This window comes from Labrus bergylta, chromosome 17, assembly GCF_963930695.1.
Source record: "Labrus bergylta chromosome 17, fLabBer1.1, whole genome shotgun sequence".
NCBI classification, from domain to species: domain Eukaryota; kingdom Metazoa; phylum Chordata; class Actinopteri; order Labriformes; family Labridae; genus Labrus; species Labrus bergylta.
The window spans coordinates 5,803,473-5,820,369 of NC_089211.1; the positions used below are offsets into that span (position 1 = coordinate 5,803,473).

General features: G+C 41.3%; 1 protein-coding gene across 2 annotated transcripts in view; it reads right to left on the bottom strand.

The window, feature by feature from the left end:
* Positions 1-16,322, bottom strand: part of LOC109996488 (transcription factor 4) — a 216,312-nt gene extending 199,990 nt beyond the window's left edge. Inside the window, exons 1-4 of one of the 2 annotated variants that reach the window (XM_065965240.1) lie at positions 15,598-16,322; positions 15,397-15,489; positions 15,037-15,075; positions 10,069-10,141 (exon numbers count right to left, since the gene is read on the bottom strand). In XM_065965240.1, coding sequence (XP_065821312.1) covers positions 10,069-10,141; positions 15,037-15,075; positions 15,397-15,468 — 184 coding nt within the window. In that variant the 5' untranslated portion in view covers positions 15,469-15,489; positions 15,598-16,322. Of the gene's footprint in view, positions 1-10,068; positions 10,142-15,036; positions 15,076-15,396 lie in introns of both variants that reach the window. The other variant, XM_065965239.1, reaches the window with a different exon arrangement.
* Positions 16,323-16,897: the final 575 nt, after the last annotated feature.

The following is a 16,897-nucleotide window of genomic DNA, read 5'->3' on the forward strand; positions in this document are numbered from 1 at the left end:
AATGCAGCAGGAGCTATTCGGGGGTTAGGTGTCTTGCCCAAGGACACATCGGGCATTCTACTGCAGGAGCTGGGGATCGAACCCTCGACCTTCCAGTTCAGAGACAATGACTCTTGCATCTGAAGCAACACCATGAGGAGCCATCCTCTGGGGACAATAACACTTAATGCACAGGCAAAAACAAAAGCTGTCAGGACATGATGTGTCCACTAGCATCAGAGAAACACTATTAAACACAATACTGCAGCTCTGACTAACACAATATAGTGTCCGTTTCTAGTTGTTTTTCCTTTTGTCAAATGATAAATAACCTGGAAGCAGTCTACTTCAGACCGTAGTTGCCGGTGGCAGCAATAAGGAATGCACATTTACTGTTTCTGTTCAATAGGATGGATGCATAGAGTGGCATAATCTAAAAAAAAACCTGACATGGCTGTATAGGAGGTGTTTCCAATTCTGTTTTCAGTTATCTGAGTCATCATCAGGGGAGGGGACAAAATGTCAATCTGGCAAGATATCGTCGTCCTGAATCGTGTGATACTATTATCAAACTGCTGGTGCCAAATATCAATATTTCTCTTCTCAGATTTTCCACCCAAATTGTCCCACTTATTCATGACCTCTTATTGTGGCAACTACGACATGAAGGGGGGTAACGGGAACAGAATGTAAATCGACAAAGAATTAGAAGAAGAAAACGGCAAATAATGTCGGACAGGCGTGCAAAGAATTTAAGTCATTCATCCTGCACTTTACCTTCATTTCATATCCTTCAGTTAATCAGATATTATGATGTACCATTACATGAATTAATTATCACAGAATCACTGTTTCATGATATTACTGTTATTATTTTCCATGTGTCACGAGTCATATCTCAGAGTAAGTCTGCAAATCCCACCCCGAGCTGTCATCTTATCGTCATTAAGCTTCTCATGAACGTCTATAAACAGACACCTCTATGTGAAAGCGGATAAATGCTGGTAATTCTCTTCAGATCATGCTCTTGATTTTTCAGATTTCTAGACTTGATTGTGAACTTCTAACAGCCCACAGAGGTAGACGTCTTGTCCCCTCTCGTCAGCTACCTGGACAACGGCTCTTCACTCCCCAAGAGGCCGGATCTTTGTCAGATGATGATGGGTTCAGAAATTGCTAGAAAGCAAAGTCAGATGCAGTGACAGGATGTCTATAAGATGGGATGGACGTCTACTAATCAGGCTACCACAGTTGCTTGCTGAAATATCTTTGGTGCTTCACAGGTAATGAACGGTTTCCATTCTGAACACTCCCATCAGACCTGCTGCAGGTGTTCCAACAAACAAGTCACATCTGACTCACAAACAAGTCACATGAAGACCAGTAATTAAACACATTCAATGCATCAACTTTCTGTCAGCTAATTACAAAGGGCTTCAAAAGATACAAAACACAGAGACGCTCACTGCTGGAACGCATTTTTCTTTTTTCGTCTGAAGAAATAACAAACAAAACATGAATATGTCCTTTAGTGTACCACTCTGAGATAGAGAGATGTGTGCACAGGTGTGACACAGGTGTGACACAACGCAGCTTGTGTTAAACAGGAAAAGAGAGATGGTCTAAAGCCCCGTTTTGACCAAAGGTCCCCAGATCTAAAAGGTTCAGGAACTTCTCTTCAAAGAACTAAAAGGTTCCTGTGGCCAATGTTGTCTGTGTTTCCACCGCTGCCTGAAGTCCTGGGAAGATTATGCAAATCAGGCTGTATTGCTTTGCAAATGGTTTCATTGATTAACAATGGAATCTACACTGGTAGATTTGGTGGAAATGCACAGAGTTCCTTCATTATAGTTCATAGTTCTGAGGGATAGTTCCTCCGGTGGAAACAGGGCTTTAGTTTGATCCCAAGGCATAGGGTGATATTCGGCCAGTTGTTATCCATAATGCAACCATCACCCAGGTCCGCTCATACAAGTACAAGTATCTCAAGGTTCAATTTGACATCACTCTCAGCTGGTGGACTCATGTGGACCCTGCTCGAGACTGCAACAGGGGACTCAATGGAGTTGAGCAAGGTTTACGATGATAGCCTAGTGGTTAGATCACGCCCCATGTGTGGGGGTTATCCTCCTCAAAGGGGGCGTCCCAGGTTCAAGTCAGACTTATGGCTGCTATTCCACTCTCTCTCCTGATTTCCTACTTCATCCTCAGTCCTAACTTTAGGAAGGCAAACACCAAAAAAATAAATCATCAATCTTTTCTATGGAGTATGTTTCATTTTTATCTCTGTGTAACTTTAGGAAAGGGGCCAAATCAAATGTCCTTTCACATCAAAGTTTATTTCATTTTATTTTATCAGATGATTGTAAAGGATTTAATGATTAGCATAGATTCACAGAAAAATCCTCTGGGCGTCATGGGAGTATCAACAGTACCTGAGCAGGCAGAAGAGCAACATTATTAGCTTCCTGTTGTCCAGATGACCTTTGTTTTCTTCCCTGCATGTGAGGGAACTACACCACATCTGATTCAAATCTGTATCACCAGCGATGGTGAAAAACAAAAAAAAACTTCTGCTCACGGTTACTGTCTTCCTCTTTTATCATTTTACTCTTTTTTATCTAAAATCACTTCTACTTTGTCGTCAACTATCTGCCTTCAAAGTAAAAGGTGCAGAGGGATTCCTCTGTTTCACCTGCAGTCCTTTGATGGATGTGGCAAACCACCTTTACTACATCTCCACCCCATATAAAGAACTCAAAGAGAGGAGGTGTTCAGAAACTACATTTCCCCCTCCCCAGCCTCTTCAATGGGAGCACTATGACAACAATCTCAAAGAGACACACTTACATAAACCAAAAAGTACTTAAAAACTTGACATCTTAATTAAGCTAAGTTATAGAGACTAATCTTGACAGAGAATAAAAACTAACCTAAACCCGGCAGCTCAGCACGTCTCTGGCTCGTCTTTGGGGAAAACATATGGAGCTCCGACTCGGTAGCGAGCCGGCCCGTCGAAGCAAGCTGCACGTCAATCTCCTGAGCTTTGAGAAAAAAAAAAAACACAAATCCACTCCGAGTTCTCACAGACGCTAACCTTGAAATCACTGCCATTATTAGGAAAGTCATTATTAGCATTAGAAAAGCAAATGGGGCTAATAATATTTGCCATTATGGCTAAAAACGCTTATTAATCCCTAATCCGCACCACAATTAAGAGCATGGCTGGGTGTTTTTGTGAGTCGTTCTGCGCCTCCTCGTCGGGAAACGAGACAATTTAACCGCCTCAGAGGCAGAGAGAAGTGGGAGGGAGAGGTATTAAGCAACTGGCTCCTGCTACTCCGTCTCTATTTTGAAAGCGATCAGCCGGCTTGTTTTTGAGTGACAGGCGTAACAGAGGCAGATTTGACTGGATAGAGACAAGAGGGTGTTGGTGGGGGCGTCGCTCGCCGCGTTGAAGCGCGTTATCTGTCTCGGTACAAGTGCATCAAATCAAACGGCAGAGGGGATATTATTAAAGCAGCCCCCTTTTTCTCTCGACTGTGAACTGTGACTTAATAAGCTATGCCAATTAGGGGAACAAAAATCAGGCGTGCCATCGGGGCTTCTATCTATCCTTGCCCAAATTTCTCAGCTAATGCGTGAAGCTCGCTGGCAGCGGCGGCGGCAGCGTGGCGGTGTGTGATTCAGTTTGGCTTTGACAAGAAGAAGAAGAAGAAGAAGAAGAAGAGAGGAAGAGGCAGCAGGGACAAAAATAATATAAAACAGGGAAAAGCTTATTGATTTTGTGATCTTCCAAAGAGCTGATGTCTTTGTTTTTTTGTTTTTTTTAAATCTGCTGATATTCTATAAATGTGAGCGTGGCTGCTTGTCATGTGAGCTCTGTGATTGACAGGCGACCGGTCCAGGGTGTAACCCCGCCTCTCGCCCAATGACAGCTGGGATTGACTCCAGCCACTGTGACCCCGAACAGTTAAAGCGGTATAGATAATGCATGGAGGGATGATATTCTTTATTATTCTTTTGGCCAAAGATCCTCCACTAACATCAGCACTTGATGATCTTTCTAACAAGTGTTGTCTGTTTCGCTTTGGTGTGATTAACTCCCTTCCACCAGGGACTTCACAATCATGACATCAGCCTGTGACCTGTGAGCTCTTTCACCAAAATCTGAACCTGCATTCTCACATAATTGGAGTCCTTACTCTGAGCCAAAGGACAAACTTTTCTGTCTTTCCTTCCGTTCTTTCATCCATCTTTGATTTTGCCTTTGTTAAGTTCCTTTCAACCTTTCCTTTACCATTCTGACCTCTCCTTCTTTCTGTTCCACTTCATGTTTCCTTTGTTTCTACTTTCTTTCTTTCCTTCTTTCTTTCATCTTTACTTTTCCTCCTTGGTCATTTCCTTCTTACTTTACTTACTTCCTTATGTTCCTCTCTTTTCATCCTTTACTTTCTTTCTGCTTCCTTACCTTTCATTTCCTCCTTTTTCTTTTCCTTTTGTACTTCTCCTCTTCTCTTGTCCCGCTCCCTTCCTTTCTCTCCGCCATCTTTACTTCCCTCGTCAATTCATCTTCTGGCCTTCCTGTATCACTTCCATCTTATCTTTCCTCTCTTCCATCCTTTTCTTTCTGCCTCCTCTCTTTTCCTTTCACCCGTATTTCCTTGTTTATTTTCCTTACTTTCCTCCTTGGACTTTTCTTACCTCCCTGCTAACTGATCTCTTTATAAAGTTTTCATTTCTTGATTTTTCTCTTCCTTCCATCTTACCTTGTCCTCACCTTTTTTCAACTTCTTATTCTTTTCTTTCTGTCTTTCTTTCTCGTACATTTTTTCCTTCCTTCTTTCCTCTTTTATGGTTTCAGTCTGCTGACACTTGAGGAAACATTTCCTCCATCTCTCATTGCCAACTTCATGTTCCATGGCAACCGGGATGATGGTTGCCCTTCCGCCCCCAAAGCTGCCTTCCCATCCCCCTTTTTGGTCCTAACAACACACTCTTTCTCTATCGCTCTCTCACTTCACACACACGCACACACACACACACACACACACACACACACACACACACAAAGACACACAAACAGGATCATTTTCTCACAGAAACATGTAAAATCTCGTCAAATCTGACAGACATTTCTATGCTGAACACTGATTCTCTCATTTACACTCTCTCTCTCTCTCACACACACACACACACCTCAGTCCCCTTCCAACACCATTGACAGGGAGACAAACAGAGGATCTGAGAGGTTATAACAGCGTTAAAAAAAGAGGAAAAACACTGAAACCAGCCAAGACCTGAAATAGACGAGTGGCAGCGTTTTGACAGGCAGAGTGAAGCCGCCGCCGCGCTGAACGGCTTCATCCAGGAGGAGATTAGAAAACACACACAGAGTTTGAAGTGTGCATTATCTTTCCAGGGATGATCCCGAAATAAACAACAACGGCAAAATCTCCCAATAATTAAAACGCCTAATCCACTTCCTGGTTGGTGATGACCGTGGGCTGAGCGTGTCAGCCGGGACTCGTGGGGATTGTGTGGCGTTTATGTTTAGACGCTTTTTTTTTTTTTTTTTATTTCAAGGTGAATTTATCGCCAGAAATACGAGGAATTACATCGAACGAGGAGAGGGCTTCAAAAGTGAAATGCATTCACGGCATTGTGTGAAGGTTGTCACTTCAAAATTCAACCTTTACATGATTTCCATGTTTGTAGAAAAAATGTCATTTCTTATCCTCAAAAGCATCAGATGAAGCAAATCCTAAAGCTGTTTTTATCCCGGGCCGCTCTGTGTGACTGACATGTTATTTTTACACCTCTGTGTTTCTCGCTTTCATCCAGCCTCTTGTCTCCTTTATGTCCTGATTCTGCTGTTGATGTTGTCTTGTTAAGCCCTGTTTACCAACCTCCACCTATTTCACCAATTATACAGGGACAAACTGTGCTCTTTGTTTTGGGAAATTTATGCATGCTGGCAAAAGTTGTTTTTTTTTTTGCCTCGTTTCTTGATTTACATAAAACATGTTTCATTTTTAGCTTTGGGCGTATTTTGTTAAGAAACATTCTTACTTATTACAAGAAAAAATATTTCATTTGGACTACTTTGGCTTCCTTTTGGTCTCCACTGATCACTCCTGTATACTTTTTTGGGGGGGGGGGGTTGGGCCCTTTAATACCTTTATTATAGAGATACTGTGGATAGAGTTTGAAATCAAGGAGCGAGAGAGAGAGAGAGAGAGAGAGAGAGGGGCTGCAGGTCAGATTCGAACCCGGGCCGTACGCTTGGTGGTCCACAGCCTCCGCACATGGGGTGTGTGCACTAACCACTAGGCTACCGGCTCCCCTACCTGTATCCTTTAGGTGGTTTTGTTTTTCATGGTTTCTCTTGTAGCCCTGAATTTTGAGGGCTGCAGTGAAAACTTAACACTGCAATATACCATAATCCAAACGTTAGTGCCACATCAAAATGTTAATACGGCGCTGGTAATTTGAAGTCACAATTTAGACAAGGAACTCTTTCGTAGTTTATGAAAAATCGAACTCTTAAAAAAGGGTTCTTTGTGCATCTTTTTACAAGCCGCTTTGTGGCCTCTGAGCAACTGCTTAGTCAAGTTCAGCCTCAAGACAATTACGTGTTTGAAGTTCTTAAAGTATATACTTGAATATTTATTAATAAGATATGATTCATTTATCCGATTAAGGGACACTGAATTGTTGAGCATAACTTGTATTTTTTTAATATGAGTGTAAGTGTCTCCAGCATCTCTAAATGTTTTCTTTTTACTTTTCTAACATCTAAAGCAGCGTCTGAAACATGAACCCGCGTGGACCTGATTCAAAGCCAGTGTGTCCCCACTTCTGTCCTCGCCCCAGCCTTTGGAAACCACTGCTCTTGAGGTTGGTGTAGGTCTATAGAGTTCTAATTAGCTGCATTCACAAACAGCGGCGGGCTCATCAAAATGCCGAGGCCTGCAGAAAGCCACAGCAGGGGTGAGCACAGTGAGTGTGTGTTTGCTGGTGTTTGTGTGTGTGTGTGTGTGTGTGTGTGTGTGTGTGTGTGTGTGTGTGTGTGTGTGTGTGTGTGTGTGTGTGTGTGTGTGTGTGTGTGTGTGTTGAATCTTGTACAAGTGGGTGTTTAGATGTGTGTGTGTGCACGGGAACCAGAGTGTGATTTGTGTGCAGGGCTGAGTGCATGTGTGTGACACCAATGTGTGTTCCTGAATCAAAAGGGGAAAGAAAAAAGAAAATGAAGATTCACTTCGAAGCAGCAAACCGAGGCCCAACAACCGCAACAAATTCTACAAAAACTCGCCTTTTTTTTTCTCAAACGGGTAACATTCACCGTCCTTTCTCACATTTGTATGCACGGCACAGGAGCAAACAACACTTCCGAACCACAGAGCACAAACAACAACAACCACACAACGAAGCAGTAAACAAAGAAGACGTCTCGACATCTCTCTGTTTTCCAGCCAACAAACAAAATGGCTTCCGAGGCGCCGTTTAGAGGCAAATAAGACGAGCGGCAGAAACAGAAACGGATCGGATGTTTTCTGTGAAAAGCTTCCAGAAACAAGTGTCCTCCTGTTCTGCAGAACAGAGACGGAGCTCACCTGGTATCGGCTGAGGATGTTATAGAACTCTCAGTAACGATACAATCTGGGAAAGTACACAAGGGAAACGCAGCAAACTCACGCATGATCACAGCAGAGAGGTAAAATATATAGAGATGAACATCAAACCATAGACACAGCAGGAGAAAGAGTGAAGAATCAAGGTGGCGAATTATCAGCTAGTTGAGCACTACCAATAGTTTTTTACTTTTGTGATATCAGCCAATATGTGTTTACAATATCAGCCAATATTTTGATCAAAAGTCACTTCTGGGCATAAACATGACAAAACTACAACCATTTTGCCACAAGTTTATTGCTGTTGCACATCTGAAACTTGTAAAATCTGACATGTGTTTCAACAAGCTTTATCTTAAAAGTTTAACCAATTAATTGCCTAATCATTATCACTCACATGACCCTGTTAAAGTCAAACAGGACAATGCATGTCCTTTATGTCCAACTTGCCAATGGAGAACCCTGCATGTCCAATACTAATGATACAGGGAGTTCCTTAGATTGCCAAATATTGAAGCATAGAGTCTCTGACCATGCTGCTGTATTTAAACAGTTAAAAGTGTTGATTGTCAGTTAATAAGAAAATTGGTCATCAATTCAGCAATCTCTGATTTTTCTCTTTATATTTACAAAAGTATTGTGATAGTCGAACCTCGGATACAGGAGGAACCATGCAGATTCCATTCTAGTGTTAGGACAGTGGATTAACAATTTGGTCTCACAGGGCTCCTTGGGGGGGGCATGGAAGTTTGTCCTTCTAGTCTAAATGTGTTTTGTGGACTGATGACCAATGACCATGCAGTCATGTGTGGGGGTACTAAGGGAATATGGGGTCACAGGGCCATTGCTACCAGCCATCCAGTCCTGGAGACCCACATCCTTGGCACAAAGTCAGCACGTTGACAGTGAGTATTAACCTTCACCAGGGTTGCCCCTTGTCACTGATTCTGTTTGTGATTTTTATGGACAGGATCTCATGGTGCAGCCAGGGGGAAGGAGGGTTTGTGGTTTTGGGGGGTTAAAATCTCATCTCTGCTCTTTGCAGATGATACTGTTCTGTTGGCTTCGTCAGGCCCAGACCTCCAGCAGGTATTGGGGCAGTTGCAGCCAAGTGAGAAGCAGTTGTGCGTTGCACAATTGGTGGTGTGGAACGAGTCTTAGTAAGGATGACCGTGCAGGTTTTCTTTACCTCTGCTGCATCGCTCAACTAGCATCGTTCTCATGGATGAGTTTTCCCAAGGAGAGCAAAAGTTATTCTGATGGTGGTGTAAGAAACTGACCCTATCCATCAATAGTATACTGATTCCTTATTGGCTTCAGTACCGTGTGGTCCAAGTTTACCAAAAAGGAAACTGACCTACAGGATACAACTATAAATAAATCCATCTCAACACAATTAATTGGCAAAGTGACTGACTGATTTACACATAAGTTCATGTCCTTACTGATGTATTAGTGCATGTGAGAGAGTAAACAAAGATGATTGACAGAATGATTAAATTAAGAAACAGCTAAATATCTGACAAGTGAACTACTGACAGCAATGTTTATGATCACATTCAGACACTCACAACCATGAAATGTTAAAGTCCACCACGTCCCACCTCTGATAAAAAAAACTAAACCGTGCATTAACAACAACAACAAGACCACTGGGAAGAAAAACACAGCGAGCTGATCTCCACAATCCACTCACACACAGAGGCAGGAAAGAATGAGTCTGAAAAACAGGAAGTCTCCTTCAGAAATCAACTGAAGCAGCTGAAAAACAAACTTGTTGCACCAAAAAAAATAAAAAATCACAACATCACCTGCTGAATGTATACAACACAGAATTCATATGTTGTTTAGTATGATGGAATATAACAACAAATACAACAGGTTAGCATAGAAAAACTTGTAACAGGTGAAAGTATCCAATGTGCATCAATCCACCACTGAAAATAGATAGTTTACCGTTGTTTGAGTAGCATTCAACAAAACGAGAGGCCAGTGATCATATTTCAGAAAAATAATTATAATTTCTTAATCAAATTTTTGGTAGGAAATATTAAGGTCAGGTCAGAGTGCCATGGACAGTTATGAGTAAATATAAATGGACTAACATATCATATCAAAGCAACACAATCAGACCAGGCCTCCACACTGATTGGGAAACATTTAACATTTTGAGCTACATTTAGTAACTGAAAAACTCCAAAGAGCATCAAGGCCAACCACAAGGATTCAAAGTAACAGAATAAAAAAAAAATGTCCTAGAATCAAAAAGTGATCCACAAAGCAGAACAGCAGAATCAAATCCTGAAACTGCATCTTCATGTTCAGAACATGGTTACCAACACTTGGAAATTTAAACAGCAAGCAAAGCAGCAGCGAGCAGGTGTAAGAAAAGAGGGGAAGAAGGGGGGAGAAGAAGACGGCAGTAGGGTGAAAAAAAGAGAGAAGGATGACGTACTTGAGCCAGAGAAATGTCCGCTCCCCAGGGAGGTTGGGCCGTTCTTTCCACTGCTAACAGGAGGGGAAAACATCTACAAGACAAATAGAGCACACATTACCTCCGAGAGCATTGACACTGCAGACAGCAAGACACATCTCTACAGAAACATGACTGCAGCTACGCATGAAAAGCTTCATTCCAAAACGCCGGGCCAAAATTGGCCTGAAAGATGCTGCTGCCAGAATCTGAGCACATTACAGTCTTTGTAGAAAATGTTCTGAATTTGAGTCTTACTTCTTCATTTGATTTGATTGAGCTTTATTCTGCTTTAAAATATGTTTATATTTCGGCTTGGAAAGAAACTCTTCTTGCAAATATATCATGAAAACAAAAAGGTCGATTATCACTGAGGCTGAGTATTGCAAAAACACTTTTAAGTCCTAATGCCAGTCAGATACTACTGCCAAGACCAGAGAGGATGTCAAGATCTTTTTATATGGGTACCAAGTCATGACCAACAAGGCTCAAGTCAAAACCAAGAGGTCCAGAGTCAAGTCTCAAGTAAATAAGTCCCAGGTAAATTCAAAGTAAGCCCAGAAAAAATAAGTCCCAAATTACTAAATCCCAAAAGAGCAAGCCTCAAGTTAGTAAGTCCATAGTAAGTCAGTCTGCAGTGAGTAACTAAGTTCGGAGCAGCTAAATCCTGAGTAAGTACAGTAAGTTCACAGCAACTAAGTCTCAAATGACAAAGCCCCAAGTTACCAAGCCTTAAGTACGTCCAAAGTGAGTCAGTCTTGAGTGAGTCCCCAGTTAACTGTGTAAATTGTGTAAATTGTGTAACTTAGTCCTCAGTTTTTAAGTCCTAAGTAAGTTGAAAATAAGAAGTCTCTGTAAGAAAGGCCCCAATCAGTCCTGAGAAAGTCAAGGGTAACCCTTGGTAAGTGAGCCCTGAGGAAGTTAACACCAGAATGAGCCCCGACTGACTTAGTCAAAAGTCACTAGGTCCCAAGTAAGTTCAGAATAAGAAAGTCCTAAACAAGTAAATCCAAATTGAGTAATTCTTAAGTAAGTCTTGGGTAGCTTAGTACTCATTAGGTCAAGAGTAATCCCACAAGAAGTCAAACCTGAGGATGGAAATCTGAGGGAAATGATGGGATAATGTAGACCAAGGTAGGCCTGAGTAAGTAAAACCCAAATAGGTATTGGGTGACTTAGTCCCAAATCAATAAATTCCTAGTAAGTCCAGAATAATTCAGCCCTGAGTAAGTAAGCCCCGGGTAAATCATGGTTAAAGTAAAGCTCAAGTAATTGAAGTCCCAGTTAAATGATACTTGAGTAGGTAAGTCCTAAATGAGCCATGGCCTAGTCCTAAGTGGCTTGGTCCCAATTGAGTCCAAGAGAAGTCAGTCTAGTAATTGAGTCCAGAGTAATTCCAAAATAAGTCAGCCCTGAGTATTTAAGTCTAGGGTAAATTAACCCTGCATTAATCTAGGACAAGTCTGATGTGAGTACAGAAGTCCCAGGAAAGCATGGACTGAATCAGTAAGTTTCAAGTAAGTCAAGGGTAACAGTCACTATATCCCTAGTAAGTCCAAAGTCCCGTAAGTCTAGAGTAAGTCTCGGGTAGCTCAGGTCTTGGTAACTGAGTCAAGTCCCCAGAAGGTAAAGCCTGATGAAGTCATACCTGAGTAAGTCCTGAATAAGTCAGATCAGAGTAAGTAATGCCTGAGTTAGTAAAGCCAGATTACAGGTCCAGGTCATGTTGCAGATCAAGTCAATATAAACCCTGAGGCATCTCAAGTGTCAGGAGAGGACAAGTCTCAGGTCAAGTCCAGTGTCAAAGCCAACTAGTCCCAAATCAAGTCCAAGTCCTTGACTCTTTGAGTTTACTTCTTAACGAGCCAATTTGGGCTTAAAAATTATTTCAAACATGATGTCTTACCAAAACACCTTCATTAAATTTCACTGAACATTCAAAATTAATATCTACAACACATTTAGAGTCATTTATATGTGAAGGCCTTATGAATAAAAAAATCAGTCAAAGTCAACTAGATAGAGTCCAGAGTCAACATTTATTGGAGTCAAAGTTGATTTGTGTAAAAGTTCTGTAAGTCCAGTCTGAAGAGTCATGACTTTGGCTGACCCTTTGTTCAGGTCATGACTCCAGTCCACACCTCTTGATTCCAGCTTTTGGTCATTTGTTTTTGTTGAATATTTGATTAAATGGACATATTTTGGTTTATGTTGAAATTCATTGAGATTTTATACCCAGCCTTAATGATCCCACAGACCCTCAGCTCAGAGCTGAACACAGATATGAAGAGTTCAATTTCCAAAATACAGTGGGAACATTTTAGGGGAAGCAGAAAGAAATCAAAAATCCTCACTCAGCAACAGGATCAGTTTAATCACCTGCTCACCTTTAATACAAAATGCTTCAAAAGTGTCACTTCAGCCGAATGTTTGATGGCTCATTTTGGAATGAAACGCTTCATATCTACTTCATATCTGACTTTTAACACATGAGATCATCACCAGGACTATAGTGACCATCTGCTCTAGACATCTACAGGAAAATCAAGGCCACACTATGACAGAGACTGAAGCTGAATGCTTACTGTAAGAGCTACTATAAAGCTTCACAAAAACACACTTGACTCTTTAAAAGTGAGACAGCTGACCCCGATTGATAACCTCTCTGGATAAAGATCAGGCCCCTGTGTCGGTGTGTCTGACGGTGACAGTTCAGTGAGTGTAGAAGCTTCACACTTCCAGACGCTAAAGGATTTAGATTTGTTTAAAATGTTATTCCCAGTTGACCAAAATGTAAGTGAATTAAATCCTAAATAGAACAAATTATTTGTCTCTCTTTGTTCTTAGCACGGCCTGTGGGGCCTTTAAGTGCGTACGAGGCAGCTTGTGTATCTCCCTCAAGGCTGCATCAAATGACGAGAAAACAACTGTGTGCAAGATAAAAAGATCCGATTCTGATTATTAGCAGGTCTATCGATATCCCAGTCGAAGCCTCTCGAGCTGCCGGTGTCAGCTTGTGGGCGTGCAAAGACAGATGATCGCATAAATTAATGCAAGCGGCCTGCGTTGATAATGAGAAGAGACGCACTCTAGCTGCTGCTGCTCTCCTTTGTTTGAACGCTTTTCAAGAAAGATCATTGAAGACGGACTGATTGACATTTTTTGGAAACCTGTTCATAATCTATGTGAGGAAAAATTGGCGATAATATTCTTGTGATGTGTGTCAGGGACTCGATTATCTTTCTATACAATTAAAGGTTTTTGATTTTGTTTTTGCACTTTTTTCATAATCATATAATGTTTCTGCAGAGTGACTTAGGAGCATTAATTAAGGACTTTATTGGGATTTAACTGGACTTGATTATATTTTTGACACCTGAAAGATTGAATTAGTTTTATAGAATATGAAACAGTATACACAACTTTATGGTTGTGCTGCATCAAAACATATACTGTGTAAATATATATATTTTAGTATTACCACTATATTGCAATAAAGATTCATCATGTTTGATTTTGTAATACTGTATCATTTTTATTCCAATAAAATATTACTATAACCTTAAAATGAATTATCCAACAATAAATACAATGTGATTTTATTGAAATAAATGTACCCATGTTGTTTCTTAAATGTTGTAATAATGACTTGAGAACACATGTGTACCATCACATAAAGACAGTGCAGTTATTATATTGAACTTTTATCATTTATAATACCTCTTAATTCACTTATTTTACATGCAGGCCTATTGAAGCCATGGTGAGACATATTCTTTTATTACCGTAATATTCCTAACAACAGTGATCTGCTTGTGCATCCTTTGCACAACATCTCACAATAACAGTGCTATTACAGAGCCATTGTACTCATAGATTAATATGTTATTGTGTGTTGATACACACTGTTTGATCTGAGAGGAAAATCCCTATAGGGGATTATTGTGTTGTTCTAATAATAGCTTTAACATCTATGATATTTGTACCTTTCTATAATACTGTCATATCATCTGATACAGTGTGTCTGTGTGTGTGTGCATGTGTGTGAATGTGTGTGTGTTGTGTGCGCAGGCCTCAGCTGGGATCTGATTATATTTTTTTCATTGCATTAATGTTTCTGTATCGATCGAGAGGTACACCTATAAAGATATTTTCACCCTTTTTTCATCTACATCAGCATCATCACAAACCTCATTCATTAAAATTAAGGATGAAGCTCAGGTTATTCACTTTTATTACCTCGTGCTTTCTCTAAAGAAAACCTTCACCATCGCTCCCATTGGGTGTCAAGCTAACTGTGAATTTAATCATTGCATTAATGTTCTTAGAAGAAGTATTGTAGTAAAATTTTGTAATTTTGTTTCCAATTTCTGCTTCTCATTCAGCATCATTCCTGCAGCAGATATTTCTGTTTTTTACAGTCCCCATGTTTTCTCTCTATGTTTTATAAATAGGATTAATGTTAAGTCCGTTTTTTCTTTTTTATTTGGGGATGTTGGCTTCTTTTTTTTCTTCTCTCCCTCCTCCTCTTCAGACCAAAGTTGCTCCCAGAGGAGGAGAGGCGCAGAGAAAACATGGCCGAGAGCGGGGACACTGTTTCCTGCCCATCGAGTTCACAACTGTTCTGTTTTTGTTTTTTAAACGTGAACTTTTAAAGGGAGTGATGAGTTTGGCCATTTAACAGCCTGCTGCAGGAACATTTCATCTGCGCTAAGAAAGTGTGACACATTTCTCTCTGATCGGCTGCCTGCCTGCCTGTCTGTCTGTCTGTCATGCAGGTTCATGAATCAACATCGAGCCTTTTTGAGTCTGAAATATTCTGTTCAACACGGTGCAGAGTGCATAAACTCACACAGACAAAAAAAAGAAACATTTCATAAAATCCTCACAAGGGCAAAAGAAATCAGGCTACACATGAAGGAAAAAAGGACTTAAAATGAGATATACTACCATGGATGTTGGGAACATTTTCAAATCGCTGTTTCGCATCTATAAGACAACAAAATTACTAATGCAGCAATACAATTCTCTGCACACACACACAAACAAAAATGAAAATTACAAAACCAACAATATGCACTGACTTTTCTGAAAGTTAGTCTACATAAAAAGACACAACTTCTGTGCTAAATAGTTGCAAGACTGAGTGGAAATATGCAGGTTATGTGCCGTGCAACTATAAATGTAAACAGAGGTCGCTGTATGAAGCCTACAGGACGCGTTTAATTTCTCATTACGGCTGTGCTGTCATGATTCTAGTCTGCATATGTATTAATAAAAGAAGAAAAAGAAGAAGGTGCACTCGCTTACCGCGCTGAAATCCAGTAAGTCACTCAGTTCCTTGTCTGTTCCCAAAGCTGCCATCCGCTGTTGATGATGCATTTTAGCAAAATCGCACGGACCCTAAAACATGGAAACAAATGGAGAGATAGATCGATAGAGGAGGATAGGTAGACAGATTGATAGATGGAGAGATAGAGGGAGGGAGAGGAGAGAAGAGAGGAGGAAGACCTCGGCTTGTTTTTGCGCACCGCTCCGCTCCCGGATCTCTTTTTCCTCCACAGCGAAATAAATCCAGTAAAACAAGCTCAGAGCCTCGATCACAAATCTAGTTTTCTTTCATCCTCGGAGCTCAGTCCCGGGTTCCTGGTGTTGGCAGCAGGAAATAAATCGCAAGAGGAAAAAAAAAAACTGACAGGAAATAAAAGACTCGGGGGGCAACAGGACGGGAGTGTTTTCGCGTGTGTTTTGATCTGTTTCCCCAAAAGAAGTCCGACCTCTCTCCGCGCGAAGACGCAGCTCGTCCGCCGCGGCTGAGCCTGAAACACGATATAAATAAATAACAAGCTGAGTCCCCGAGAGCCTCCCAGGAAGGAAGAGAAGATCACCTCAGAAATATGTTGTGCTTGTTTTGTGTGAATGTGTCACTGGAAGAGTCCAGGCAGGGTGAGCGCTGCTCCTGACCGGGCTGAGGGTCCCCTCCGCGCGGCTGCGGGTGCTGTAGATCCCCGGGTACGCAGGACGGATCCCATGTGCGTCTGGCACAGCCTCGGTGTGATAAATGTGTTCGTGCGGCCACCTAGCTTACATTCTCGTCTAACACCGCCGCGCAGAGCACCGAGCCGCTGCTGCTGCTGCTGCTGCTGCTGCTGCTACAGGAGAGGACGGAAAATATGCAAGAAAATAAATAAAAATTAAAGGGAGAAAAAAAAAGGTTTGTTTGTTTGTTTGATTGGCTGATTGGTGCGGTGATTGGTTGGTTTGATTTGGATTGGGTTAATTGGGCTATTTGGGGTTGAAAAGGGGGATTTTTTTTTGCCCCTCGGGACTGTAGGGGTCTGCACTACTCCAAACTCAAACAACACAACTTTGTATTTTATGTTTTGTTTTATATGTTCAATACTTCCATATTCCATATGTGCTACATTTCTCTAAGATTCTTTTGGCTCATATTTTAGTTTTTTTGTTATCTTCTTTAGAGAATCATTCTTCCTGTAATCATCCATTTCTATATTTTTTTTTTTGTGCTTTTTTGTCTTCGTTTATCTTGGATTAAAAAGTTCATTGAAACAAGTGCAGCTCTTGACCTGCATGCATGGTAACCCCCCACCCCCCCATGTCTCCTCAAAAAGCAGCACCAAGCACGCCTCTCTGGAAATACTTTACAGTAGTGTGTGTGTGTGTGTGTGTGTGTGTGTGTGTGTGTGTGTGTGTGCAGCCCACAGCCTGCTGGTATAAAATGACTGGCCTATTTCTGCAAATTACAGCCTGCATGTGCGGGTTCCTCTCGCAGAGGAAAAAAAAGCCAGCG